Source organism: Scyliorhinus torazame, chromosome 3 (assembly GCF_047496885.1).
Source record: "Scyliorhinus torazame isolate Kashiwa2021f chromosome 3, sScyTor2.1, whole genome shotgun sequence".
Taxonomy (NCBI): Eukaryota; Metazoa; Chordata; class Chondrichthyes; order Carcharhiniformes; family Scyliorhinidae; genus Scyliorhinus; species Scyliorhinus torazame.
In genome coordinates this window covers 19,721,685-19,748,820 of record NC_092709.1, presented here as the reverse complement: position 1 = coordinate 19,748,820, position 27,136 = coordinate 19,721,685, and the positions used below count along the sequence as shown (strand labels likewise).

General features: G+C 48.3%; 1 protein-coding gene and 1 long non-coding RNA gene across 3 annotated transcripts in view; one reads left to right on the top strand and one right to left on the bottom strand.

The window, feature by feature from the left end:
- LOC140408326 (uncharacterized) overlaps positions 1-27,136 on the top strand; it is a 125,834-nt gene that overhangs the window by 13,609 nt on the left and 85,089 nt on the right. The window lies entirely within an intron of this gene.
- The window catches only part of npnta (nephronectin a), a 79,577-nt gene continuing 52,856 nt past the window's right edge, over positions 416-27,136 (bottom strand). For both annotated transcript variants that reach the window (XM_072495358.1, XM_072495357.1), the window contains 4 exons: positions 24,258-24,353; positions 22,308-22,406; positions 12,582-12,841; positions 416-1,786 (listed from right to left, as the gene is read on the bottom strand). In XM_072495358.1, coding sequence (XP_072351459.1) covers positions 1,682-1,786; positions 12,582-12,841; positions 22,308-22,406; positions 24,258-24,353 — 560 coding nt within the window. In that variant the 3' untranslated portion in view covers positions 416-1,681. The remainder of the gene's footprint in view (positions 1,787-12,581; positions 12,842-22,307; positions 22,407-24,257; positions 24,354-27,136) is intronic.

Below are 27,136 nucleotides of genomic sequence, written 5' to 3'. Positions count from 1 at the left end.
CCGATAAAATATGAAGTTGAGAAGTAATAAATGAGCCCAGGCAGTGGAATCACGCAAGTGAGCCCTGGACCTGAGTGGCAGCCAACGCTGTTCTGAGTGCTGTTTAACATGGTTTACACCTAACAAACGGACAAAGGTGACACAGCACAGGAACACATTTGAGGAATGACCATATTGGCCTGAATGTCACCATTCAACCTACCATTATAAGTGGTGATTAGAGTTGGCACGCCTGCAGCCTCACTATAATATCACTTAAGGTAGCTTGTTTAAGAGTAAATTCAAAGTAAGCTCCCATTTCTACAGTGCTGACTTCCTGCATCCCGGCCTTTGAACGGGATTCATTATGATTTGGAAATATCACCCTGCTTCTCCTGAAAGAACAAAAATCATTCAAAGCAAAAGTACAAAAAAATAATGTAACCAGCGTGCTTAATGTTTATTTTCCAGGTTTGTAGCAGTGATTCCATGGCCTTACAAAATGGGATTTGTCAATGTCGCCATCTTATAAAACACTGCTGCAAAATGTTCTCAATAGCTGCCTGCAAAAGCTTCTAGAAGTACAAGATGTAAAACAGTTTTTATTTCCCTGCAATGTTATATACAGTACCATGGAGTGTCTCAACAAATAGAGATAGTTTCGGTAAATACTAGATCAGATAAAAGCTAATTTTAAATAGAGTGAGACAACAGCCTGAAACAATATAAATTCTTTTACACTTCAGTACATTTTTTCGGATGGTAATGGGGGCTGTTAATCAACAGTCCGTACAACATCACGGCTACTTGTGATTCTGGACAAAGGCCCAATCGCCCCCCCCCGCAGTGACACTAGTGCTTTCCCAGTGGAGGGGTCGGGAAGGTGGGAATGGACCTTCAGCTTTAAGCTGAAACAATAGTGGGAGCAATTTAATGCAAGTTCCCAGCTACATGACTGCAATGAGGCAGAGGGCATTAAAATATACAGCTACCACAGGGCCTCTGCGATGTTTGCACAAGGCGTTGGATAGGGGGAATTAAGAGAGGAGGATGAGTCATTCCAATTGCTCCCCTACAGACTTCTCTCAACAGTCAAAGAGGTTCTCCCCCCAACCCTCTACTACGAAACTGTTAGGGGTAGGGTCATTCTAACATCAGACTTGGAAATTTCCAAAATGGCAGTGATGTGGCACGAGATTCAGGCTGTTTGAGAAGCCTCCTGTCTGAGGCACAAGACTTGCCAGGACTAGCCTGGGGGAGATTTTTCAGACAGGAATACCAAACCCAGGCAATGAACCACACAAACCAGATTCATCGGGTTTCAGGTACAACTGGTATCCAGCCAACCCACATGTTGCTATCCGGTGTGATGTGGTGACATGTTGATTAACTAGCGGTTTCATACATGTGTTCAAACGGTGTTCAAATCAGCACCTCAAACTTTTGGAGATTTCATAGCCACATTCTTCAGCATTACTGAACCATAGACGCACACAAGGTAAGGTTTAATAGAAATGCTGATCTTGTATGAAGGTCTTGCCCCCCCCCCCCCCGGTAAGGGCTTTCTCTAGGGTCGATTGGCCCCTAGGTGCAATTTGTGCAAAGTGAGTGGCAGCCTGCTGTTAAAAGTCTTTCCCCTCACGACCGTTCCTCACATAAGTAAAGGGGGAAGAGGTGGAGTCCTTTCAGAAGTGGCTCCCTTTCACCACTGCCGCAGAGTTTTTACAGAGCACTGGCCTTTTTGCAGGCTGACATCGTCCAGGCTGATCTCTGCTCTCTTCCTCTCGCGCACCCCTTTGAAGATGACCTAGGGGAAGGAAAAGAGAGAGTTGGAGGCCGGGTGTGACTGTGAAACGGGTCCGACAAAGCCCCACTGAGCCCTTGTGTTTCCTGCTAAAGCAGTTCATGTGACCTTTGTCTTCATTCCCCACAGCTGCACATCCACTTTGAAGCTAACCTACAACACCATGCACATGGGAGTAACATTGTCTCGTCATTTGGTCGCAGTTATATCTCTCATCTTCCTGAGTTATCCTCCTATCTTTAAAGAATATTTATCATCAAAGAAACAATATGAATTGCTGAAGGAGACACACTATTAACTCTTTCAGTGCTTAATTATTCAAGTCTCCTCAGGAAGGTGTGTGTGGAGGCACTGTGAATAGGAAGCAGCTTAGAAGAGCCTGTGACCGGTGCTAATTCAGGCTGGAGTAGACCTCACTAGAAATTGGCAACCCTCAGATACTTCACCCAACCGAGTCAAAACGCGGAGTTCATGTGGGGTAGGACTTTTGTCCTCTCTGTGCTTTCTGCCCCAGCAGAACCTATTTTCCTGGAGTGCAGAGTTAGATTTCCACCATCGCCCGCGGTGGTAATGTCATTGGACTAGTAATTCAGAGGTCATGCTCCAGCGACAAGGGGTCAAATTCTCCCCCCCCCCCCCGGCAGGTTTTTTACGCAGAGGGTGTCGAGTGCCTGGAACCCGTTGTCAGGGGAGGTTGTGGAAGCAGATACATTAACAGGGTTCAAAAGGCATCTTGACAAACACATGGATAGGATGGGTATAGAGGGATACAAGGAAGTGCTGAGGGTTTTGGCAAAGGTTGGTATCATGACCGGTACAGGCTTGGAGGGCCGAAGGGCCTGTTCCTGTACTGTATTGTTCTTTGTTCTTTGTAACAAAGGGATAGAGAGGAGGCTCATTCAAAATCCCTCCCCTCTACGGGAACACCTCAGGGCTGTGACTACTGCTCTTTTGTGACCAACTGTCATTGACCTTCCCAATGGTAGGAGAGAGCTATTGGGGAAGATGCCAGCTCCGGAATTCCCTGTGGAAGCAGGAAAATCCCACTCAGCTGCTGACCTCGCTGCCACATTTTCCCACCATTTCTCCCACATATCCGGCTCGATTGAATTCCCTCCTGAAATCTCGTTGGTAACTGTCCTGTTGAAGCGCCTGGAGGCGTGTAACTATGTTAAAGTCGCTATATAAATGCAAGTTGTATTTGTTTTTGGTAAACCCACCCCGTATCAGGTTGTAGCGAATTCCCGATTCAGCCTCAAATCCAACACCCACTCTATGGCCTGAATCTTCCAACCCTATCCGCCAGCGGGATGCTCCGGGCCCCCTGATGTCAATGGACTTTTGGCTGGCTCACCGCATGCATCGCGGAGGGAGTCACTGCATAATGATCCAGAGAGGAAGCACTGACCAATTGTCTCTCCCTCCCCTAGGGTCTCTCTGGTTGGCTGCAGTCCTTCTCGATCCTCCATATCACTACCTTAGGATGAAATGGGAATCAAAGCTAAAATGATCCCTGTCTGTATCAAAATGGTCATTATTTAGTCATTTACATGTGGTTCTTGATGCACGGTCTCTAATGTCAATATGTGGATTTTATTGGGTGGTTTCTTTGTTACAACACCTGTTACAAATGGTGATCCATTTTGGAGGACTAACAAGGCAGGGGAATGCACAATGAACAGTAGAACGCTGGGACATTCAGAAGACCAACAGGATCTTGGGGTGCCTGAAGTCAGCAGGACAGGGAGATAAGGGGGTTGAAAAGACACATGGGCTACTTCTCTTCATTAACTGAAGCATAGAATATAAGAGCAGGGTGGCTATTAGGGACGGCACGGTAGCACAGTGGTTAGCACATTTGCTTCGCAGCTCCAGGGGCCCAGGTTCAATTCCCGGCTTGGGTCACTGTGCGGAGTCTGCACGTTCTCCCCGTGTGTGCGTGGGTTTCCTCCGGGTGCTCCGGTTTCCTCCCACAGTCCAAAGATGTGCAGGTTAGGTGGATTGGCCATACTAAATTGCCCTTAGTTTCCAATAAAAATTAGCTGGGGTTACTGGGTTACGGGGATAGGGTGGAAGCATGGACTTAAGTAGGGTGCACTTTCCAAGAGCCGCTGCAGACTCGATGGGCCGAATGGCCTCCTGTACTGTAAATTCTATGATTCTAGTGAGCAGCATGGTATCACAATGGTTAGCACAGTTGCTTCATAGCTCCAGTGTCCCAGGTTCAATTCCCGGCTTGGGTCACTGTGCGGAGTCTGCACGTTCTCCCCGTATCTGCGTGGGTTTCCTCCGGGTGCTCCGGTTTCCTCCCACAGTCCAAAGATGTGCAGGTTAGGTGGATTGGCCACGCTAAATTGCCCTTAGTGTCCAAAAAGGTTGGGTGGGGTTACTGGGTTATGGGGATAGGGTGGAGGTGTGGTCCAGTGAAGACTCGATGGGCCGCATGGCCTCCTTCATCATGCAAAATCTACGATCTTATGATGGCGCTGTAGAAAACACTTTTTAGGCCACAGCTAGAGTACTGTGTGCTATTCTGGTCACCACACTATAGGAAGGAAGTGATGGCACTAGAGATGGTGCAAAGGAAATTCACCAGGGTGTTGTTGCCTGGGCTGGAGCATCTCCGCTATGAAGTTAGGCTGGGGTTGTTCTCCTTAGAGTGGAGAAGATTGAGGGGGACCTGATTGGAGAGCAAAACATTAGGAGGGACATAGATAGGGTAGATAGGAAGGAACCTTTCTCCTTCATAGTGGGGTTAATAACCTGGGGCATGAATTTAAGGTAAGGGGCAGGAGATTTAAGGGAGATTTGAGGAAAGAAATTTTCACCAAGAGGGTGAATTGATAGCATCTCAACAAATGTGATGTAAGTGGACACTGTCATCATTGTTAGTGGTTTATGATGAGAAATCCTGTGGCAAGAATAGGAGACTTGTTTTTGCAGGCTGCCGATTTGCCAGCTTAGAGGAACTAATGTTGGCATGGTAGCACAGTGGTTAGAACTGTAGCTTCACAGCGCCAGGGTCCCAGGTTCGATTCCCGGCTTGGGTCACTGTCTGTGCGGAGTCTGCACGTTCTCCCCGTGTCTGAGTGGGTTTCCTCCGGGTGCTCCGGTTTCCTCCCATAGTCCAAGGATGTGCAGGTTAGGTGGATTGGACATTCTGAACTCCCCCTCTGTGTACCTGAACAGGCGCCGGAATGTGGCGGCTAGGGGCTTTTCACAGTAACTTCATTGCATCGTTAATGTAAGCCTATTTGTGACAATAAAGATTATTACTTATTATAAGTACTGTCTCTTGCGGTCAAACGCATTTACATATCTCCAGGTTTGGAATTTAGTACAGAAGGTTTTAGGGCGACACGGTGGCGCAGTGGTTAGCACTGCTGCCTCATGGCGCCGAGGACCCGGGTTCAAACCCGGCCCCAGGTCACTGTCCGCGTGGAGTTTGCACCGTCTCCCCGTGTCCGCGTGGGTTTCGCCCCCACAACCGAAAGATGTGCAGAGTAGTTGGATTGGCCATGCTAAATTGCCCCTTAATTGGAAAAAAAGAATTGGTACTCTAAATTTTTTTTTAATTAAAAAAAAAGAACATAGAACATTACAGCGCAGTACAGGCCCTTCGGCCCTCGATGTTGCGCCGACCTGTGAAATCACTCTAAAGCCCAGCTACACTATTCCCTTATCATCCATATGTTCATCCAATGACCATTTCTAGAACATAGAAGGCTTTCCTGACTTTCCCAGAAGCGCCGCCGACTTCTCTAATGGAAAGGATCCTCTTACTTGCGGGTCAGAGTGGGAGGGGGAGCTGGGGTTTGTAGTAGTCTCGGAGACAAGGCGATAGGTGTGAGCGGGATTCCGGGGGCACGGCCAACCACACGCACACGTTCTGGTCCTGTCCCAAACGCATGAGCTTCTGGATCTCCTTCTTTAGCGCCATGCTCGTGATTCTCAATGTAGAACTGGAGCCATTTCTGGGGTGTCGAACACGCCGGGGCTGCAGATGGGGGCGGAGGCTGATGTCCTTGCCTTCGCCTCGTTGAGCGTCCGGAGGCGGGTCCTGCTGGGGTGGAGGTCTCCAACCCCACCAAGGGCCCCGGCAGGGTTAGGGGATCTAATGGAGTTTTTATGCCTCGGGGAGGTTGAGTACACCATGAGGGGATCAGTCAAGGGATTCTCCCGGATGTGGCGGCCTTTTATTACTTACTTCAGGGAACTCATCACCGTCAGTTGTTTGGAGAAGTGGGCGGGAAGGGGGGGGGGAGTTCGGGTGTGTGAGATGGGGGGGGGGGGGGGGGGGGGGGGGAGTTGGGGTGTGTGGGATTACGTTTTTAATTCTTATTTTGATACTTTTCGGGTTTTAGAAAAAATTTGTAGGATTTTGTAAAACTGAAAATCTTGGATATAAACGTTTATTTTGCAATCCTGTGGCTGCCGTCCACTTTCAGGGCAAGGCCAGGGCACTGGTGTCGTGTTTGGAGCTGTTTGCACTGACTCCATCCTCCTCCAGCCCGGCAGCAATCCGAGCGCTGCATTTCTCCAATCCTGCCCAGTTTTGTGGCCTCGATTTTCTTCGACCAGTATTGGCGGCCTGCCTTTCAGTAGCCTGGTCCCTGGGTCCTAGAATTCCCTCCCTGAACTTCTCTCCTTCTCTACCTCTTTAAGACTCAGCTGAAAACCAACCTCTTTAACCAAGCTTTTGTTCACCTGCCCTAATATCTTTTTATCTGGCTCGATGTAAAATTTTTGTCTGCCAACTCTGCCCTGAGAAACACCTTGGATCATTTCCCTACAATCTGGAGCTTAGGGGAATGGGAGCTGATTTAATTGAAACATACAAGATTCTGAAGGGGTTTGACACTGAGAGACGCTGATCGGGGAATTTAACTCACGGGGGTGGGGGGGGGGGCAATCTCAGGATAAGGGGCCGATCGTATAGGCTGAGGAGAGATTACTTCACTCAGAGGGTTGTGAATCTTTGGGATTCTCTATCCCAGACGATTGTGGAAGCTCCATCATTTAAAGCTGGGTTAGGCAGATTTTTAGTCGTACAGGGAATCAAGGGACATGCTGCGGGATTCTCCGTCGGCAGGATCCTCCACTTCACCGGCAGCGCACCCACGCCCGCAGATTTCCCGACGGCTTGGGGTGGCCACAATCCGAAATCCTATTGGCCGGCTGCGGGAACGGAGAATCATTAGCTTTTTGAGCGCAGCTCCTTCCTCAGGTGAATGAAGAGGTGGGTTCCACAAACACATACATAGACAAATTCAATGATGCAAGACGATACTTTGAATGAGAGTCTTTGCAGGTAATTAAGTCTTTACAGGTCCAGACGGTGCGACTGGAGAGAGGGATAATCACAGATTAAAAAGGTGTGAATTGTCTCAAGCCAGGACAGTTGGTAGGATTTCACAAGTCCATGCCCATGGGGGGTGAATATAATGCGACATGAATCCAAGGTCTCGGTTGAGGCCGTACTCTTGCGTGCGGACTTTTGAATGAGATAGCAGACTGAATGGGCTGCTCCTATTTCTTGTGTTTTAATATATGTTAAAGTAGATTGTATTGTGTGCAATGGCGGGGTCGCGTTTGCACGTTATGGATACTGATTGTTATTAGCTCAACGTTAGATTTAGATTTAGTGTCACATAAATACATATGATAAATCTGCCTTTGAATGATATTTCCTCCTCTGTGGACACCACTGCCCTCCCCCCGGGCACTCATCTACCCAAAGCCGTGGATGCCTTCGGAGGTGGTCGGGTTACTTGACCACCTCCTGGCACTTGGCATTGACCAGTCACAAGCAGCACCATCTAGCATTGTTATGGTAACTAGTCGGAACACCTGACCTGACATATGATTCAAAATGGAACAGGTAAATATATGAATGAGTGGAGGGTTAGTGAGCGGTAAACAGCATGTCAGAGATAACATACTTCCTGTGAAATTAGCTCCATAACCAATCTTTGCACTGGCTGCTGCAAGAGTAAGCAGCTTTGATGTTTAGCCAGATTGCATTGAGTTAGAATCAAGATAAGGAAACATAAAGGTTTGTCGAATTTGCACAGGAATGTTTCCTCAGAAACATGCATGCTAATAGTGTGATGTTTCCTTTGGTGTTTTCGATAAGTGAACAAAGATTGCAAACTGGGGCTGACTGGAAATCTGCCAATCCATACAATCTGTAGCCTGGCTCCGTAAAACCATCCAGAGGTAACTTTGCTTAAAACGTTGTCTCAGTACCGCTCCCTCTGAATTCCGTCTCTCTATGTCACCTGGTTTTCTTAAAAACACGAAGGACGCGATAGAACGGCCTCTCGCGAGACGTTGCGATCTGGATCTCCACCTCGTTGGGCGAGATCCAGATTTGCAAATTTAAGTGAGCCATTAGGCTTGGGAGATCTCGCTATGACGCCGTTCAGAACTGGTCCACACAAACGTGTACCAGGCATAATGGCACTTGGGCGGGGTCTCCCATGCCTTTCGAGACCTCTGGGTGTTCAAGGACATGGCAGGGTGGCTCTCCGTCTGGCACCCGGGCACCTTGGCAGTGCCACATGGGCACTGGGTGCCTGGGTGACACTGCCAGGCTGACAGGGGCACTGCATGGTGGCAGTGCCAGGGTGCCCAGGTTTCAGGGTGGCAAGGCCAAGGGCCAGGCCAAAAGGGAGAGATTCCCATGAAAGGGGGGATGAGGGGGGTATGAAGGGCGGGGGGGTGAAGGGCAGGTATGAAGGGGCTTCCTAAAGGTTGGCGGGGTGTAAGGTTGGGATCCTGAAAGGGGAGGCGGGGAGGCCTGAAAGGGGGCGCTCAGCGACCCCATAGCGGGGTGTCCTTACATGGTGGTGGGGAGGGGGGGTTGTGTGTGGGGCTGATGACATTGACCGTGGGTGGGAACCCTCACGCTCACTTGGAGATTGGGGCACCCTTTCAAAATGGCGGCCCGATCTCGGAGGAGTCGGTCTCGTCGGCGAGTTCAGTACCCATTGCTGAAAACATTTCTAAGTGTGGGTGAGATCTGGAGGAACTCCCCAAGGCCCAAAAATATGACAACGGACACAATTTAACAAAAAAAAAGTCCCGTTTTAGCGATGTGGGAAGAGATTGGGGTTCCATCTTTAAATGGTGCCCTATTTGTTTTCCCCGCCCCCCTTCTGAGCACGACCCCAGACCCCCCCCAATGCACTAAATCACCTGTTGGGAGTCCTCCAGTCCCCCCCCCAGCACCCCACCTCATAGGGGCAGGGCAGCCCCGGTCCCGATGCCCGGCACGGGCAATACGCCACCCGGGCATCTTGGCACTGCTAGCCTGGCACAGTAGCAGTGCCCATGCTGTCTGTTGGCACTGCCAGGCTGGCACTGCCTCGATGCCCAGGTGATAGCAACAGTGCCAGGGTGCCACCCTTCCCAGAGGCCAACCACCGTAATGACCGGCGGGAATCCCGGAAGTGGCCTTTCGCGGGATTTACTGGACCCGTCTCGTCCCGATTCCGGTGGGACGCGGCCGGTAAACTGTGCCCGATGTGTGGGTAAATACCGGTGTGGCTCTCACTGAGAGAGTCAGTAAGAAACATGCCGTCAAACCCGCCCAAGATGGCACTCAGAATGACACTGTTGTTGTGGGTGAATATGTGGCAGCTAATTTGTCCACAGCATGTACTCAAAATCCAGCTATCAGATTTACAAATGTTTACCGGATTAGGAATTGGTCAATTAGCCTCTTGAGGGCTGCTCCGATTCAAGGAGACCATGGCTGATCTGGGATCTAACTCACTGTGCCTGACTTCGCATCATATCCCTTAACTATTTGCTGATGCTGATTGCGAGAAGAATAGTGTCTAGATCACCAGAAGAACTATCCTAGTCTTCTTTGACTATTGCTATGGGATTGTTAACTCCCACCTGAGATGGCTTTGATTTAAATTTGGTTAAAATCCTTCCCACCATGTCCTTTTTTTGCCTTGTAACCTTCATAACCTCTTCCAGGCCCACAAGCCTCCAAGAACTCTACATTCCTCCAATTCTGGTCTCTTGCACGTCCCTGATTTCCTTAGGCCAACCTTTGGCAGTCGGGCCTTCAGTTGCTCTGGTCCTTACGACTGCAGTCCACTTCATAACCATCTCCTGATTTCTACCTCTCTCCAGGCGCTGCTTACAATCTATCTTATTGACTCAGTTTTTAGCCACCTTTCCTGACACCTTTTGCAGCCCTGTGTCAAATTCGGTCTGACAATGCCTCCACGAAGCACCTCGGGATGTTTTACTGCGTTGAAGCTGCCGTTTAAATGCCAATTGTTGTTGACGCTGGGGATGATACCGTGGACAGTGCAGCACCCGTTCAGTACGGGAATTAAGTAGCCACCTGCTCAGGTCCTACCTGTGAGGTTTGGAAAGGCTTGTGTTTTCCCTTCTAGATATCATAGAATCAGAAGGAGGCCATTCGGCCCATCAAGCCTGCACCGGCCATTGGAATGAGCACCCTACTTAAGCCCACACTTCCACACTATCCCCATAACCCAGTAACCCCACCTAGCATTTTTTTTTTGGACACTAACGGAAATTTTGGACGGCCAATCCACCTAACCTGCACACTTTTGGCCTGTGGGAGAAAATCGGAGCACCCGGAGGAAACCCACGCAGACACGGAGAGAACGTGCAGACTCGGCACAGACAATCACCCAAGCCGGGGATTGAACCTGGGACCCTGGAGCTGTGAAGCAACAGTGCTAACCACTGTGCACCCGTGCTGCCATCTCTTTGTATATTTGTCCCTTGCAAACTTGCACTGGGTGTAAATCATACTGACTTTACAGGGTTGCTTACAGCTGCAACACTTCAGCAGATACGACCCTGCCTGGCAAATAACGTGTGCTGCAGCCATCAAAGAAACACTGACTATCCTTGGAGAGGGTTTCCTGGGCAACGGCCGAGTGTCGACAGTGACAAACGGCAACGGCTGCTGCCTGCAGAATTGGGTGTGACACTTGCGGATCGCAGGCAGCGCCGAGAATGCCCTTAATCTCACTTTGCAATCGGCGAGGTTGCCTGGGTACAATTTTGCATAATTTTCCTGTTACTGCATTGAGGGGACTGCTGAATAGTAACCAATCTGTGAAAGAAATGGGGCGTTAGACATCAATGTTTAACTTTGATTAATGGGAGCAATGTGCTCCGTGACCAGATCTGATTAGCTTCCACAAGGCAACTTGACCCGCAGGCCTCTGGAGCGGGTGTCCGATATTTTGGACAGAGCCCTGTTACGCTGCAAATTTCAACCCAGTTTTTGCGGCTGTTTAAAATATTGTAGAGGTGTGAAAGGATATTTGACCTGCACAAATAGGAACGTTCTTGGCCCCTGCAGCCTGCCACTGTCTTGGCAACCACTCCAACTGGTGGCTCAAGGTAGCCTCTAAGCCTCTCTCTCTACCTCCACAGATCTGTCTGTTACCCCCAACCCCCTTGGAGCCAGAGCAGATGTGGTTGGCACATTGAAGAATTTGTGCCCGATGAGAGTGGCCCAAGGCATTGCAGAGTGACTGCCCTTCATGGAGGACGCGTTGGGGATGGCCAATCTGTATTTTACAGTCTGTAATTGATAATATGGAAAGATGTGTCATTTGAAACATGGAAGTCTGGCAATATCTGGTCTGAGAGAAACATGAGAGGATACAGGGAAAGATCCCACAAAGGGTTAACAGCAGCTGCAAAGAGCAGGATTGTAAAATGCAGATATCCTTGGTCAAGTAGGCTTAGCAAACAAGACAAACAGGATTTTGAATGAAGCCAAAAACAATGGCTCACACCTTCATTGAAAGTAACTATCTTAGTAAGCAGCTGGAAAGGAAAGGATGAGGTTCAGTTGAATTTGGTGACAATTCTAGGTGTGAAACTTTGCTAATACCAGGTAAATTAAAGAAAACGGGAGACTATCAGTCTACAAGAAACATAATTCAAAGCCAAAATCAAAGTCAAAATTATGAGCTGAGGACACAATTTGGAAAATAAAACTATAGAGATGACAGGAACCAAACCAAAATTCACAGCTCTTGAAACCAAAGCATTTTTGAATATCACAAAGGAACTTTGAACATCACAAAGGAAACAATGTAATCAGAGACCTGAGAGGTGAGGTTATGTCAAAATGAATACTTAATTGGATTAGAATGTTTAGATCAAAGATACTTTTTACAATCAAAGAAAATAAGAGTTACTTTACAATAAAGTCATAAAAACTAGATAACTGTTAGAAAGAGAATATAAACCCGAAGAAAGGGAACAGCCAGCAGAGCCAGCTCTCACCGCTCGGTACATGGGAAAGATAGGATACAGCAACCAAGCTCATCAGCGAATACATCTAAAGAAGACCAGATTTTAAAAAGAAGATTGATTGTCAAGTTGGGCCTGAAGGTCCCTTCAACCAACCAGAAGGATCCAGAAGCAAGCTCTTTTTACTTTTCTGTAAAGACAGTGATTGCATCTTTTAAAAAGAAAAAAATATATAATAATAAAATAACTTAAAAGTTTTACTTTTACTTACTTAGCAACGCAGGACCGAGGATATCAATGCTACTGAGGGGTAAGTAGGTAAAATTCTTCGGAGAAGGTATGGGTTATACCGGGGGATAACTTGAAAATATAGTTTGACCTGAATAGCACCCACTGAAGCCTGCATCAGAGTTGGGGAGTGTGAATCCCTGTTCACCATTTAGAATATCGACCCTTTTTTGGTATAGGGGGAATTCTAAGAATAGTGGTGAGTTTTTAAACTTCAGGTCGCATTCTCAATACTCACATTCTGGAGACCTGGTCCTTTCAGCGTGAACCGGCTGGTCCTCCAGCCATGCCCCCTGTTCCTCTCCCAGAGGATGTGCCCGTAATTTCCATTCCTCTTCACAAACACCTGGATCTTGCCGGCGGAGTCTCCAGACAGTTTGTGCCTGAAGGTGAGACAGAGGTTGCCTGGATCTGCCGTTTGGCCCAGTGCAAGGACAAGATGGGCAACTTCCCTCAGTCTCTCGTGAGAACCAAGAAGAGTCAGGTACCAACTGCGACCTAAAAATACAACCAGAAGAGTTAATCAGACACGGGCTCCAGATTACAATGAACTGGCTGCAAGAGAGGGACCGGTCAATACTGCAAGCAAAAGGTGTTCACACTTTGGAAAGAACGTGGGCTGGATTCTCCCAAAATGGGACTATGTCACCACGCCGGTGTAAAAACGTTGGCGTTTCACTCCCGAGGTTACGATAAAAAAGATCAGTCAATTCACTCACCTGCAGGGGTCTAGCAGGGACCCGGAGTGAGTCACGCAGCTTTAGCTGCGGATACGGGCCCCCGCACTTCCTGTTTTGAATCCACGCATGCACACGGCGAGCGCCATGGCGGACTCGGACCACAGAGGCAGCTGCAGAATGTAGGCCCCCCCGATCGGCCACCCGCCCGAAGATCCCACCGGCCCCGATCTGTCCCCCGGCTGTCCATAAGGCCCTCCTCGGTGTCCGATCCCCCCCCCACCAGGGTGGCTGTGGACTGAGTCTGCAGCTGCCACATAAGCTTCCTGAACGGTGATAGGTGGTTAGTTCCAGGCCGACAGGAACTCGGCCGGTCGGGAGCGGAGGATCGCTGTGCGAGCCTCTGGCAATGGCCCCCCAGCCGCACGGAGGACTCCACGAACACGCCGATTCTCGGGTCCCGGGGAATCGCCGGACCGGCACGGGGCCCAATTTCGGCACAAAATTGGATTCTCCACCCCCGCACCAAACGTGATTTCGGCGCGGAGCTGCGGAGAATCCAGCCGCTTGCCTTTCTGTAGCATCTCCGGACGTCTCAAAGTGCTTAACGGCCAATGAACTACTTTTGAAGCACAGTCATTTTTGTAATGTAATCAAATAGAACATTGAACATAGAACATTACAACGCAGTACAGACCCTTCAGCCCTCGATGTTGCGCCGACCTGTGAAACCACTCTAAAGCCCATCTACACTATTCCCTTATCATCCATATGTCTATCCAATGACCATTTGAATGCCCTTAGTGTTGGCAAGTCCACTACTGTTGCAGGCAGGGCATTCCACGCCCTTACTACCCTCTGAGTAAAGAACCTACCTCTGACATCTGTCCTATATCTATCTCCCCTCAATTTGAAGCTATGTCCCCTCGTGCTAGCCATCACCATCCAAGGAAAAAGGCTCTCACTGTCCACCCTATCCAATCCTCTGATCATCTTGCATGCCTCAATTAAGTCACCTCTTAACCTTCTTCTCTCTAACGAAAACAGCCGCAAGTCCCTCAGCCTTTCCTCATAAGATCTTCCCTCCATACCAGGCAACATTCTGGTAAATCTCCTCTGCACCCTTTCCAGTGCTTCCACATCCTTCCTATAATGCGGCGACCAGAATTGCACGCAATACTCCAAATGCAGCCGCACCAGAGTTTTGTACAGCTGCAATATGACCTCATGGCTCCTAAACTCAGTCCCTCGACCAATAAAAGCTAACACACAGTACGCCTTCTTAACAACCCTATCAACCTGGGTGGCAACTTTCAGGGATCTATGTACATGGACACCGAGATCTCTCTGCTCATCCACACTGCCAAGAATCTTACCATTAGCCCAGTACTCTGTCTTCCTGTTATTCCTTCCAAAATGAATCACCTCACACTTTTCTGCATTAAACTCCATTAAACTCAATAGCAGACAGAAAATCCCACAAAGAAGAATATGTTAGTGACCTGATCATTTGCTTCAGTGATGTTGGTTGAGGGATAAATATTGGCCAGGACACTGGAGAAAACTCTCTGGCTCTTCTTCAAATAGTGCCATGGGATCCTTTACCACCAGAGAGGGTGGGCACAATTTGACATCTTGTCTAGAAGGCGGCACTTCACGCACTGCAGCACACCTTCAACACAGCGGTGGGTGCGCCAACCTAGGTTTTGTCCTTAAATCGTAAACGTCTGGCTTGGGGAAGGATATCAGCAACTGACTATTATCAACGGCCTAGAGAAAACTCATGGGCCTGCCCAAAACAGCCATTCCCAGATCCGCAGTCTGGGCTAAGCGGGACCTTGTTGGGGGAGGTGGGGTGCTATAATGGCCTGCCTCTGCTTCCTAGCCTTGTTCATGTCCCAGGTGGCCCTCGAGAGCGACCAGACATTGCCCTCCAGTAGATTTGAGGCCTGCCTTTGTTACATCTAGACCTGCCAAAACGTCCATCTTGCATTCAGCCCATCCAGTCCATTCTAGCTCACAGCAATGTTTCCTGTAAAATCTTATTGTCATATGTGTGTGGCCAGTTTTTCAACTACATGGCATCTTTAAAGTTTTTTGCACAAAGAACAAGATTTGTGTGATACCGTCCATGGTGTAGCACGGCTGTGTGTGCCCAGCTTAGCTTGAATATTCCCAGCACCCTTGTGCGACCAATATAGCAACCGCTTGGCCAGAATCTAGCCAGAAATGCAGTGTTGGCTCAGGCGAGTGAACCAGAGTGCGGCTCGTGGCTGCATGATATTATTTTCTCGCCGTATTGAACAGCACTTTGTGTAATTTCAAAATGGAAGCAGGATTCACACAGTCAGCTGGAGGGAAGATCTCATTCCGAGATCTCGTTGACGCAAATCCCTCTTTCAGCATTTTGTGCAATGTAGCCGCCATATTACCAGAATTGCGCTCAAGGTCAACGGGGCCGTTAGATCGCAGACCTTGATTTAAGTTCTCAATCTTGTTTTCAAACCTCTCCAAGGCTTCACCCCTCCTTATTTCTGAGGCCTCCTCCAGCCCTACAGCCCCCTGAGATCTCTGCATTCCGCTAACTCCTGAACCTTCCACATTCTATGATTTTCCTTGCTCTAAGATGGCGGCTGGGCCTTCCTGCTGCCCAAGTTCTGGAATTCCCTCCCTAAAGCTCTCTGCCTCTCTATCCACCTCTCTTTACTTTTAAGAGGCTCCTTGATCCCTAACGCTCGGACCATGCTTTAAGTCACCTGCCCTGATATTGATTAATACAGCTCAAATGTTACATTTTGGTGATAACGCTCATGTGCAGCTAATTGGGGTGCTTTACTGCGTTAAAGGAGCTGTTGTTTTGGGCACCATGGAGTGATTTTGAGTTAAAACGGGTCATCTGAGAAAGCGTTTTATTCACGGTGCTCATCTTTGAGGAAGTTACTGGCTGTGATATTATTGGTCAGGTGGCACCTAGGCTGGAGTAGTCCTGTTGGTCAGTATTAAATAGTCCTGAGGCGAACAGTCCTTGCTAAACGAGAAGTTGGAGAGGATTGCATTGTTTTTTTTCAAATGTGAATCGCCCACACCTTCAGGAAGAAGCGCGGGACAAAGAGGTGGAGCTGCTCCCAACTTTGAAAAACGCGCAAGTCTTAACCAGGAGCCACAGGACACGGGTTTGAGATGGGGGGGAAAGACTTGCATTCATATAGTGCCTTTCACATCCTGAGGATGTCCCCAAAGTGCTCAAAATATTGTGAAATGTAGTCATTGTGAAAATTGACAAAGGTAACCAGGGCAGAGATTTTTTTTATTTGTGTGGCACGAATGTAACTTGCCACTTGTCAGCCCAAGCCTGGATATTGCCCAGGTCTTGCTGCATTTCGACATGGACTGCTTCAGTGTCTGTGGAATCATGAATAGTGGCGAACATTGTGCATTGTCAGCGAACATCCCCACATCTGACCTTATGATGGAAGGAAGATCATTGATGAAGCAGCTGAAGATGGCTAGGCCTAGGACACTACCCTGAGGAACTCCTGCAGTGATGTCCCAGGACAGACATAATTTCTTTTTAAATAAAAAAATTTAGAGTACCCAATTAATTTTTTCCAATTAAGGGGCAATTTAGCGTGGCCAATCCACCTACCCTGCACATCTTTGGGTTGTGGGGGCGAAACATACGCAAACACGGAGAGAATGTGCAAACTCCACACGGACAGTGACCCAGAGCCGGGATCGGACCAGGGACCTCGGCGCCGTGAGGCAGCAGGGCGAACCCACTGTGCCACCGTGCTGCCCTACCAGGGCAGAGATGAGAAGGATGTTTCTTACACAGCGAGATGTTACGACCTGGAATGCAATTCCTGAAAGATGGTGGAAGCAAATTCAATAATAATTTTCAAACGGGAGCGGAATATTTACTTGGGAGGGAGTTTGGGGAAAGGCTGAGTGTGTGGGACTAGCTGATGAGCTGTTTCACAGAGCTAGCACAGAGATAATGGGCTGAATGGCCTCCTTCTGCACTGGATATTCTAACGTCCCAGGTCTAATACAACAGTTAGTTAGCAGTTCCACATCACTCACTGACAGCAGCTGGTCAGCAAAGGAATGTCTCTGCGATTGGTTTTGATGTGCTGCAAGTTCCTTGTGTAGTTCTGGCAATAATACCCATGGTTCACAAGATAATTGTTGCCAGGGTTCTGACCATGCCGATTGTGAACGGCCGCAGTGCGCCTGCACGCCATCAGAACATTCCAGAACTGAATACAGCACAGGGTCCAAGTTTGGAATTTGGTCAGACAAATAAATGCAGCTTTCTACAAAGAAGTAGCTTTTCTATTCAAATGTAATTGCACAGATGTTGCAGCCCAACACATTCGGTCCAGCTGGGCTTTGGCAGTGTGTGTGCTCCACATCTACCTCCGAACACCTTTCATCAATTATGCCCCACAGTATAACTGTCAATTCCTTTCTCCCTCATGCACTTCTCCAGCTTTCCCTTCAATGCAGCTGTGTGATTCACCTCCATATGGTAGTAAGCCACTATTCTCTTTCACCCTGGTCATTCACCTGGTTTATCCCTCGTCCTCACTCCCTTAGGCCCAAGGGACTCAGACTGGAATGTATATGACGGACTACTGGTTCAACCATTCACCAGATCTGGTTGGATCACATAAAACGCTATCGGGTCCCGCTGTCGCCGGCTAAAATTTCTTACCATCCCAGGATCATCCTGGAATGCAAAAATAACCCCGGCTTCTTTTCCTTAAAGCAACAGGGCTTTTTCAAAGAATCATAGAATCACTACAGTGCAGAAGGGTCATTCGGCCCATTGAGTCTGTTCTGACCATCTCAAAGACACCCTACCTAAGCCCACGACCCACCCGATCCCTGTAACCCAATAACCCCACCTAACCTTTTGAAACCTCTCTCCCCTGTCTCCGCCACTCTCACTTCCAAGCACTAAGTGTGAGGAGCTCATTGATTTCTTCATCAATAAAATTGAGACTGTATGATCAGTTACCTCAGCCGCGACCGTCCTTTCCTCAAGCCAAACTTCCTCTGAAGCTTCCCCCTGCCCCGACCTTAGCCCTGAACCCCTGCTCCCCATGTTAGCCAACATTGTTAACATTTCTCTCTCTTCGCTCCTGTAAATTCCTCAGTGAATTGATCAGTGACTATCTTATATTCATGACCCCTAGTTTTGGACCCCTGCAAAGTGGAAATATTTTCTTTATGTTTAATCTATCAAACCTCTTCCTAATTTAAGAACCTCCATCGGGTCGCTGTTCAGCCTTCCCATTTGTAAGTTTAAAAAAAAATAAAGGTTTGCATTTGTATAGCACCTTTCACTATCAGCGAACGTTTCAAAGCCAATGAAGTACTTTTGAAGTTTCGTGAATATTGACTACGTAGGAAGTGCGGCAGGCAATCTGCGCACAGCAAGCTCCCACAGATAGCAATGTGGTAATGACCCAATGGGGGTTGTAAAATATGTCACCTAGGAGGACTCATCCACCCTGTGCGCAAAAATGATAAAGAGAACATAGGACATCTCAATGCCAAAATAGAAAATAACTCTTCCATTCACTGTTGTGTTTAAGAGCTGATTGTTCAACTATAAAAGCTATCAAATCAAAGGATATCTCTGTTGAAATCCCGGTGCAACCGTTGTTGCTATAATCAGTAACATATGGTACTTTAAGTCAACAATACTCGGGGTCTTCTGAATTGTTGTCCTGTCCATGCTGCTGCTGAGAGCTCACAGGTATATTTAGGAAGCACTGAGGTTGTTATCCTAGCAATACTCTCCAATGGGGGGGGGGGGGGGGGGGGGGGGGTTGACCTTTTTCTGGTTCCCATTTGTCATGTTGGGGGAGTGGCTCTGTCGCTGGAAGCTCAGATGCTGGGCAGGCTGTCAATCATCCTGATTTGTTTGCGACTCTCACTGCCCTGGGTGCCTGCCCTAGTTGGACTCCTGCAGTCTCAGTTAATTGGTTCTGCATACTTGTTTAAGTAATAGCTTCCCTCCAGTGCAGTTCTGTCAAGGACATTCTGACATCCCACACAGATTCCCCACTAGTCCAGGATCATTCCAACCTATCAGCTACAGTAATAAAAGGGAGCGCGGAAAGGAGGTGGGAATGACTGACTTGCATTTATATAGCGCCTTTCATCTCCTCAGGGTGTCCTTTTTTTAAAAATTCATTTTAACGGGTTGCGGGCTTCGCTGGCTAGGCCAGCATTTGTTGCTCATCCAGAATTGCCCCTTGAGAAGGTGGTGGTGAGCTGCCTTCGTGAACAGTTGCAGTCATGTGGTGTAGGTACACCCACTGTGCTCTCAGGGAGGGAGTTCCAGGATTTTGACCCAGTGACAGCGAAGGAATGGTGATATATTTCCAAGTCAGGGTGGTGAGTGACTTGGAGGGGAATCTCCAGGTGGTGGGGTTCCCATGTATCTGCTGCCTTTGTCCTCCTAGATGGTAGTAGTCGTGAGTGTGGAAGGTGCTGCCTAAGGAGCCTCGGTGAGTTACTGCAGTGCATCTTGTAGATGGTATACACGGCTGCTACTATGCGTCGGTGGTGGAGGGAATGAATATTTGTGGAAGGGGTAGCAATCAAGCAGGTTGCTTTGTCCTGCATGGTGTCGAGCTTCTTGAGTGCTGTTGGAGCTGCACTCATCCAAGCAAGTTGGGAGTATTCCATCACACTTCTGAATTGTGCCTTGTAAGTATGGAAAGGTTTTGGGGGGTGAGGAGGTGAGCTATTCGCCGCAGGTTCCTAGTCTCTGATCTGCTCTTGTAGCCACAGTATTTTTATGGATAGTCCAGTCCCATTTCTGGTCAATGGTAACCCCCAGGATGTTGATTGTGGAGGATTCAGAGATGGTAATGCCATTGAATGCCAAGGGGCAATGGTTAGATCCTCTCTTGTAGGAAATGGTCATTGCCTGGCACTTGTGTGGCACAAATGTAACTTGTCACTTGTCAGCCCAAGCCTGGGTATTGCCCAGGTCTTGCTGCATTTGGACATGGACTGCTTCAGTGTCTGTGGAATCGTGAATAGTGGCGAACATTGTGCATTGTCAGCGAACATCCCCACATCTGACCTTATGATGGAAGGAAGATCATTGATGAAGCAGCTGAAGATGGCTAGGCCTAGGACACTACCCTAAGGAACTCCTGCAGTGATGTCCCAGGACAGACATCATTTTTTTTTAAATAAAAAAATTTAGAGTACCCAATTCATTTTGTCCAATTCAGGGGCAATTTAGCGTGGCCAATCCACCTACCCTGCACATCTTTTGGGTTGCGGGGGCGAAACCCACGCAAACACGGGGAGAATGTGCAAACTCCACACGGACAGTGACCCAGAGCCGGGATCGAACCTAGGATCTCAGCGCCTTGAGGCAGCAATGCTAACCACTGCGCCACCGTGCTGCCCTGGACAGACATAATTAACATCCAACAACCACAATCATCTTCCTTTGTGCCAGGTATGACTCCAACCAGTTCCCTCTTATTCCCATTCACTCCAGTTTAACTAGAGCTCCTTGATGCCATACTTGGTCAAATGCTGCCTTGATGCCAAGGGCAGTCACTCTGAGCTCACCTCTGACATTCAGCTCTTTTGTCCATGTCTGAACCAAGGCTATAATGATGTCAGGAGCTGAGTGACCTTGGCGGAACCCAAACTGAGTGTCCGTGAGCAGGTTATTGCTGAGTAAGTGCCGCTTGATAACACTTTTGATGACTTCTTCCATCACTTTGCTGATGATGGAGAACAGACCGATAGGATGGTAATTGGCAGGGTTGGATTTGTCTTGTGTTATGTGTACATGACACACCTGGTCAACTTTCCACATTGCCAGTAGGATGTCAGTGTTGTAGCTGTACTGGAACAGCTGGGCTAGGGGTGCAGCAAGTTCTGGAACACCAGGCTTCAGTGATGAAACCTGAGGGATTAGTTGGAACACCAGGGGAAATTTTGTTGTCTTCATCAAAATAGTGTTGTGGGATTTTTTTTCTCTCCATGTAAGAGATCTTAATCGGGTTGCAATTTAACATCTCACCGGAAAGCAGGCACCTCCGGCAATGTAGCTACCCCTCAGTACTTCACAAACACCTCTGGCAATGTAGCACTCCCCCAGTACTTCACAAACACCTATGGCAATGTAGCACTCCCCCAGTACTTCACACACACCTCTGGCAATGTAGCATTCCCCCAGTACTTCACAACACCTCCGGCAATGTAGCTACCCGTCAGTACTTCACAAACACCTCTGGCAATGTAGCACACCCCCAGTACTTCACAAACACCTCCGGCAATGTAGCTACCCCTCAGTACTTCACAAACACCTCTGGCAATGTAGCACCCCCCCCCCCCCCCCACCCCACCCCAGTACTTCACAAACACCTCTGGCAATGTAGCACCCCCCCCCCCCCCCCCCCACCCCCAGTACTTCACAAACACCTCCGGCAATGTAGCTACCCCTCAGTACTTCACAAACACCTCCGGCAATGTAGCTACCCCTCAGTACTTCACAAACACCTCTGGCAATGTAGCACACCCCCAGTACTTCACAAACACCTCTGGCAATGTAGCATTCCCCCAGTACTTCACAAACGTGTCAGCCCATTCAACACCCAGAGTGGAGAGGCATTTATTGCCCATTGCCATTTTACAGCTGGCAAGCTTGTCAGGGGGAAGTTAAGAGTGGGACTGGAGTCACATATAGACCATCTCCTTTTTACGTGTTGAAACTGGCAGGGGAGAAAAATAGGGTCATAGTTTCTGGTGTTCTTTGATCCAGCCCTAAGCATCCAGTCACCACAGGCAGTGAAGACCTGGTAAGTCTGGATTCACCTGCTGCTTAAGGGAAGGCCAGCCCTGAGACCTCCAGCCCGGAAACCCTCCAATACATCTGCATACCCCCAACCTAGGCAACACAAATCCTTTTACCCACCATTGGCAGACATGCATTCAGCTGTCTAAATGCTTCAAAGCTCTGGAATTCAAGGCTCTGGAGAACTCCTCCTCCTCTCTGCCACTCTATCCTCCTTCAAAATCTTCCTTAAATCTCCTTGACTTTCCATTGCCCCCGCATAATATCTCCTGCTTACTTTAGATTGGTGTAAGCTTTTGTCTGGTTACCTTCCAGTGAACAGCCTTAGGGTAATTTCTTTACAATCAAGGTGTCAAACAAAGCCACGTTGTTGTAGTCACTTGGTTGAATGTATCTGAGTGTGTACAATAAATGATTCAAGAGGTTTAATTGTTTTGATTACCTGATGGGACCGGGACTCGCTCCCAGTGAATTCCTGATTCTTTCTCCTGGCTCCACCCGCACATTCCGTGGTCAAAGTTGCAGCTGTTTATCAAAATGTCTGCCGACAAATGCACAAAAAAAACACCAGCCGTTTACTCCAGTCAGTCTTGGGCAGCTAAGGAAGCACTGATCGCTTATTGGTGGCTCTGACAGTATTGCTGTCAGTCTGAAATTTCGAGGCTCATCCTTCACCTTTCCAAATGTGGCCAGAGCCGGGCCACCCTATCATGGGCAAGGACATTGGCAATAATTGAGTGAGAAAAAGGCAGCAGGAATTTACTGGGTGTGATTGCGCAAAGGGACGGGGCTGAGGGAACACGAGCGCCAGAAATGTACTGAAGATAGAGGGCAGATTTAAATTCAACAGACAGGGGTCTCAGCCATTGGTTGCAGAGCTAACGAGAGCCACACATCATCCTGCATCATTCCCTTTAGGGAATGCCCGCCATATTTAAGTATCAATCAGGCACTTAGGTGGCCATCAGTGGGCTTCCCCTGGGATCCAGGACCCTGGAGGCTGAAGTCTTGCCATCCAAGAGCTCCCTGGTGCCAGTGGGGGTGCGGTGGTTGCTGCCGGCAGTGCACCCACCAGAGACCCCCATTCAGCAAAGGGCCAAGCCACAGGTGAGTGAGGGCGGGATGGAGGTCGCCGAAGAGGACTGCAAAGGTGGGGTTGCCGGGAAGGGCAGGGGAGCGCCCCCCCCCCCACCACCCACCTATCTGAAGCTGGGTTCCTTGATCAGGCACTGAGTGCCTAACAAGGAGGGCAGAACTCCCAACTGCCACCCTCCTCTGCCCAATTAAATTCCGCCATCTCCAAACGCACATCAGGGAGGACATTAAATTCTGCCCAGAATGTGACTGTTATAATACCAGAAACGTTCTCCCAGTATCAAAAGGCAGCTGTTAAAGAGTGTGAAGAAGAAAAGAAAGAGAAGAAACAGGAGAAGGAAGGTCTAATACAGATAGGGAATATATACAGTGAGTGGTAGAACCCTCGAGTATTGACAGTCAGAGAGATCTTGGTGTACAGGTCCACAGGTCACTGAAAGGGGCAACAGCGGTGGAGAAGGTAGTCAAGAAGGCATACGGCATACTTGCCTTCATTGGCCGGGGCATTGAGTATAAAAATTGACAAGTCATGTTTCAGCTGTATAGAACCTTCGTTAGGCCACACTTGGAGTATAGTGTTCAATTCTGGTCGCCACACTACTAGAAGGATGTGGAGGCTTTAGAGAGGGTGCATAAGAGATTTACCAGGATGTTGCCTGGTATGGAGGGCATTAGCTATGAGGAGAGGTTGAATAAACTTGGTTTGGTCTCACTGGAACAAAGGCGGTTGAGGGGCGACCTGATAGAGGTCTACAAAATTATGAGGGGCATAGACAGAGTGGATAATCAGAGGCTTTTCCCAGGGTAGAGGGGTCAATTACTAGGGGGCATAGGTTTAATGTGCGAGGGGCAAGGTTTAGAGGAGATGTACGAGGTAAGTTTTTTTACACAGATGGTACTTTTCTTAGTTCTTTTGAGAACATTTTCCTCATTCCAAAATGGTGACGGGCATTCTGACAACGGACAATATTTGTCATGGACAATGTTAATAAAGTTGACATTTTTTATTGAACCTCACCACCAAAAGAGTAGGTTCACCTGGAAAATGAACCACCGCCCAATCTATGGCAAAAGCTAAGGATTCATTGAACTCTCAGCTGAAATGTAGCCCCCCCCCCCCCACAAAGGTTAGTTTGAACAAATGGAGGGGCAAGGAATGAAAGTGAAGGGAACCCCAAATTATAACAAAATAAACCTCATCCACGTTTTCGCCAGCTTGGCTGTGGACTTTTATTTAACAAAGTTGGAGCCCTGCCAGGTCCAAACAGAATATGAGTGACACGATCAGAATAAATACCTTGGTCATCCCCTGCGTCATTCTCCTCCGCGCTAATCCCCTTTTCGATGTCAAAAGGGCCAAATAGAGCTCCGTTCCCTCCAGGCTGGCGAGGGACTGCAAGGCGAATGAAAGAGCTGTTAGATACAACTTAAGACTAATCACGTTAAGAGTCTGGTGATCGAGGGGGGTTCAGGACCTGCCAACGTTCTTCTCACCCTTGCTTCTTTCACTGTTCCAAGAAGGTCAGACTGAAAAAGCACAGACTTTCAAAGCTCTCCCTTACTATTGACCAACCCCTGTTATATCGCTGTTTGCTGCAACTCATTCTGTGATTCCCCATCAACAAGGAATGACTGTGCCTTTAAAAACTGGACGGGGCAGGTTGAAGTTTCAAACAGTTCTACCTTCTTCTCTCTGTTCCCCGGCTCCAGGGCCAGCTCAGCCTACTTGGTGTTTCCTGCTTCCATTTCTATCTGCCTCAACCCTTCACGCTCGGTGGCCCAGAAAAGTCTTTGATTTCTCTCATTGTGCCTCCTATTGTCTCTGGCTGATGACCCACTCCGAACAGTCAACCTTCTACTCTTACTTATTTAGGCACATCGTGGGTGACGTGTGCGTAGGCAGCAGAAATATGAGGAGGAGGCCATTCAGCCCTTCGAGCCTCCTCCGCCATTCATTATCATCATGGCTGATCATCTACTCCGACACCATTTTCCTGCACTATTCCCATGTCCCTTGATTTTTTTAATGTGTAGAAATCTATTGAACTCAGTGTCATAATATGCACCCATGCACATCATGAGGTAAAAGCAGGCAGTGACAGACATCCAGGTGAGCCAATCAATATACAGAACAGAACACGACCAATCACAAGATGGGACACCAGTGGGGGGCTTCCACCTATAAAACACACGAGGCATCAGCACTCTGCCTCTTTCCACTGATGATAGCTATAGTGACAGTCAGGGTGTACAAATCATTCAACACCTTCTACACGTAGATCAGAGCTAGCCTGGTCTAGGTAGTTAGCTTTAGTTTACTTAGGATAGTAGAGAGTCAACCCTCAGGCAGCTGTGTGTTTTGTTACTAGAGTTCAATAAATCTTATATTGAACCAACGCCTTTGTTTGGTGTATACTTGATCAGTTAATTGCATTGTGTGCAATCGGTGTTCCCCCAGGGTGAACAACACGACACTCAGTCTTGAACATACTCAATGAGTGGGCCTGCTCAAACATGTGGAACAGAGAATTGCAAAGATTCACCACCCTTTGAGTGAAGAAATTCCTCCTCATCTCAGTACTAAATGCCCTAAATGTGTCTCCTAGTTCTAAACCAGTACCACACACCCCCAGCCTGCCCCCAGCCAAGGGAAACATCCTTCCTTCACCTACTCCGTCAAACCCTGTTGGAATTTTGTATGTTTGAATGAGATCATCTCCCATTCTTCTCCAGAGATTAAAAGGCCCAGTCTATTTAATTGTTCCTCATAGGACTATCCCTCCATCCCAGGGATTAGTTTGGTCAACCTTCATTGCCCTCCCTATATGGCAAGTATATCTTTCCTTAGGTAAGGAGACCAAAACGACAACACAATACTCCAGGTGTGGGTCTCACCAAGGTTCTATATAATTGCAGTAAGACTTTTTTTTTAAACAAACTATTTTATTGAGGTATTTTAGGCATAAAGAAAAAGTGACGTTGTACAGTACAAAAAAAATAAGCCAAGACACAAATTAAACATAGTGCAAACCACAGCTCTGTTCATGCAAGGACCTGCTTCAATATCCCCCTACTCTACCCTAGCCTCCACCCCCGCCCCCCCTCCTGCTGACGCTTACTCCTCTGCGAAGAAGTCAATAAATGGCTGCCACCTTCGGGCGAACCCTAGTAGCGAACCTCTCAAGGCGAACTTGACTTTCCCTAGGCCAAGAAAGCTCGCCATGTCCGACAGCCATACCTCAGCCCTCGGGGGCTTTGAGTCCCTCCATGCTAACAGTATTCGTCGCCGGGCTATCAGGGAAGCAAAGGCCAGAACTCGGCCTCTCTCTCTTCCTGGACTCCCGGGTCCTCCGAAACCCCAAAGATTGCCACCTCCGGGCTCATTACCACCCCAATTTTCAATACCCGGGACATGACATCTGCGAATCCCTGCCAGTACCTCAGTAAGACATTTTTAACCCTATACTCAAATCCTCTTGAAATGAAGGCCAACATGGCTTTCTTAATTGCTTGCTGTAGCTGCATGTTAGCTTTCATAGAAACATAAATGCTATGTAAATGCTATGACTATAGAAAATAAGAGTAGGAGGAGGCCATTCGGCCCTTCCAGCCTGCTCCGCCATCCATTATGATCATGGCTAATCATCTAACTCAATAGCCTGATCCCGCTTTCCCCCATATCCTTTGATCGCCTTCGCCCTAAGTGCTATACCTAACTGCTTCTTGAAACCTTGAAAGGTTTTAGCCTCAATACTTCCTGTGGAAACTCTCTGGGTGAAGAGATTTCTCCTCATCACTGTCCTAAATGGTCTACCCCGTATCCTCAGACTGTGCCCCCTGGTTCTGGACACCCCCACCATCGGGAACATCCTTCCTGCATCTCCCCTGTCTAGTGGTGTTAGAATTTTATAGGTTTCTATGAGATCCCCCCCCCATTCTTCTGAACCCCAGTGAATACAATCCTAACCTTAGACCATAAGACATAGGAGCGGAAGTAAGGCCATTCGGCCCATCGAGTCCACTCCACCATTCAATCATGGCTGATTTCAACTCCATTTACCCGCTCTCTCTCCATAGCCCTTAATTCCTCGAGAAATCAAGAATTTATCAACTTCTGTCTTAAAGACACTCAACGTCCTGGCCTCCACCGCCCTCTGTGGCAATGAATTCCACAGA